The 2,814-nt window shown below is 34.0% G+C and overlaps 1 protein-coding gene across 1 annotated transcript; it reads left to right on the top strand.

The window, feature by feature from the left end:
- Nucleotides 1–1,112: 1,112 nt before the first annotated feature.
- Nucleotides 1,113–1,894, top strand: LOC147383793 (RING/U-box superfamily protein). The gene has a single exon (XM_086426255.1). It carries the CDS (start codon nt 1,183–1,185, stop codon nt 1,684–1,686), a length of 504 nt encoding a protein of 167 aa, XP_086282381.1. The 5' UTR covers nt 1,113–1,182; the 3' UTR covers nt 1,687–1,894.
- The last annotated feature ends 920 nt before the right edge of the window (nt 1,895–2,814 follow it).

Genomic DNA, 2,814 nt, shown 5'->3' with positions numbered 1-2,814 from the left:
AAATAAGTAAGGCCAACCTAGTAGTTCACATTGATGGTTGACCTTTAAGATTTCCATATCACTTTGTTTTTGTGTCCCAGCATGAGTCCCCCGTCCCTTTTACTAACCTATATGTCCTTATGGATCATTATTACTATACACACCCACCGTGTTGACTCTTCGAGTCATCTTCTTTTGGGACAAAATCATTTTTTTTAAAGATTTGTGATCTATGTTGACTCAAAAAAATTCCAATTTGTAAAACATAAAATTCAACGATCAGGATAAGAATCGTAATAATTTGACTACACCATATGGCAAACTCAATCAACTACCCTAACATGACAAGTTTGGAAATCGTAGATTTGTGCTCTTCAAGATACACGACTAAACTTCTCCATAAAAAAATGTATTTCGAGGGAACTATGTATCCCAAGGAGCATAGATCTACGGTTCTTGAACTTGTCAAATCAAATAGCTCATCAAGATAATTATTAATACAACAAAAACTTTAGAATATATTAAAGTATTTTTTATCTTGATCGTTGCATTTTGTGTTTCATGATCAAGATTTTGTATTTTTTGGCGAGTTACATTTGTTGGCTCAGTGGATTTCAGTCCTTTTATTAATATATATTTGTTATTTTTCATTATTATTTCATTTTAAAAAATCTTACATATAATTAATAAAAATTGAACCAAGATTTTAAAAAATATTTTTACAAATTTTGTAAATAATTTGGAATGGGTTCTCTCCCAATCGTAATAAATTGACTCGAAATGAGTCGTGAATTTTTTACGCCTCTTGACGTGGTGGCATGGGCTAGAGCCATAAAAAAGTTTCCTCGGGATTACACAATGTTATGTCCTCATACATATGTGCAATTGCGTATTCCAAGGAAAAGAATCTATGATTCTAGCACATGCTACGTCGTGGCGTCAGAAAATCATTATTCTTTTAAAATATTGGACGAGTCATCTCAGACTCGTTCGAGTCCTCTTCAACTTTTAAAAAGTCACCATAGGTAAAACTTATAAAATCTTAAGGACATTATAGTAATTTCAAGTGTTCAACAGAAAACATTTAATAATATAAACTACAAAGTAATTAAACTCTCTCATGGACTTCAACCCATTGTCACCTGCCCTCACAACTAAAGCTCACTTTCTCTCTTCTCTTCTCTCTCTCTCTCTCTCTCTCACATGTCCTCGACAAACGTACCCGTGTCGGCACACGAACCCGGACTCGGGTACGGCATTGGAATCGCAGTTGGAATACTCGTTCTCATCTCCACTATCATGCTCACATCTTACATCTGCGTTAGAGTCAAAGCCGGTTCCGCTGCTTCCAGGAGTGGTGGTGGCTCTACTACTACAGTTGGGCCCACACCAGTATCAACGGTAGTGATGGGCCTTGATAATCCTACTATAGCTTCATACCCAAAACAGATCTTGAATGAGAGCAGAAGACTACCAAGGCCCAATAACGGCCCATGTTCTATTTGTTTGATGGAGTACAGACCCAAGGATACGGTAAGGTGTATGCCAGATTGTAACCATTGCTTCCACGTTGATTGCATCGATGAGTGGCTTCGGATGAGCGCCACGTGTCCTATCTGTCGTAATTCTCCAGTTCCATCTGTGGGTCCCACTCCTTTAACTACACCTCTATCGGAGTTGGTGCCGCTGGCCTTCAGTGCCAGGTGATTGTTGTTATATATTTTTTTAAATTTATTTTAATATTTATGGGAATTTTTGGTCAAAAATAATAATTTTGAGGGTGATTTCGATAAAAAAAAATTAGATCCCAAGGTGTATTTAATGCACTTTTAACTTATGTATTATATTTATTTATTTTCTCACTTTTTGTTTTTTTATTTTATAAAATATTATATTTATTTTATTAATAATTAATGGTGACCCGTTGAATGTGGAAAATATTAAATAATATATTTAGTTGGCCACCTAAGTTTGGTAATTTATTTATGTTGGGTCACGGAGTAGCAATTAATTCACATCAGATTAGTTTTTTTTTTTTTTTTTTTTGAGTGGTTGTGAGTTTTGGGATTGAATTTACTGTATTACAATGTAGGATCGACGTATGATCACCATCGTCCATCATCATTATTGACACCATCGCCAACGGTCAACGAATTAGGTTTAAGATCGATCTAATATCAACCCAACAAGAATCAAATCATGAGTTACACCATTTTGGACGATATTTTGAAAATATTTGACAAGTCAATAAAACTGAATCAAGTTAAGTTAAGTGGTATTGGTATTTTATAATTCTGAATTAAAATAATTATTTTTTGAAATTTTAATATTTATTAAAATATAAATATATTATAAACAAATTATTGTAAACAAGTAAAATGATTTGTCTTGTCTGAGACGAGTTAACTCGTCTAAGACAACTCGACCTCCTTCATGAATGAGACGAGATGAGACATCAAACCGAGATTTGAAGTAAAGAAAACAGGTGCAATCAAAATAAGAAAACGAATTGAAAAACCAAACACAAGATGCAATCACACAAAGAAACACATAGATTTTACGTAGTTTCCTCTAGATTGAAGTACCGTCCACAGATCACATTGATCCCATTATGAAGAAAAACTCGCAGTTACAGATTACACCCTTTCACCAAAAACGAGAAATATAAATACCTTAGAAAAATCTAATTAGGGTTTTACATAATATTAATGAAATTACAAAAATACCCTTAAATTTTTTTCTTGTCGACTAGTACTATTAGGCTCCACAAACCAAAACAGTTGAGGCAAGGGATCTCCTTTCCTAGTACTTCTCATAAGGGTCGAGGAAGTGTTA

Source organism: Akebia trifoliata, chromosome 15 (genome assembly GCF_017979445.1).
Source record: "Akebia trifoliata isolate Shusen 1 chromosome 15, ASM1797944v1, whole genome shotgun sequence".
Taxonomy (NCBI): domain Eukaryota; kingdom Viridiplantae; phylum Streptophyta; class Magnoliopsida; order Ranunculales; family Lardizabalaceae; genus Akebia; species Akebia trifoliata.
Note: the sequence above shows the minus strand (reverse complement) of the source record. Positions and strands in the feature narration are given on the sequence as shown.

What these genes read in the sequence shown, in the direction of transcription:
- LOC147383793 (XM_086426255.1), top strand. Translation starts at nt 1,183, where the DNA reads ATGTCCTCGACAAACGTACCCGTGTCGGCACACGAACCCGGACTCGGG.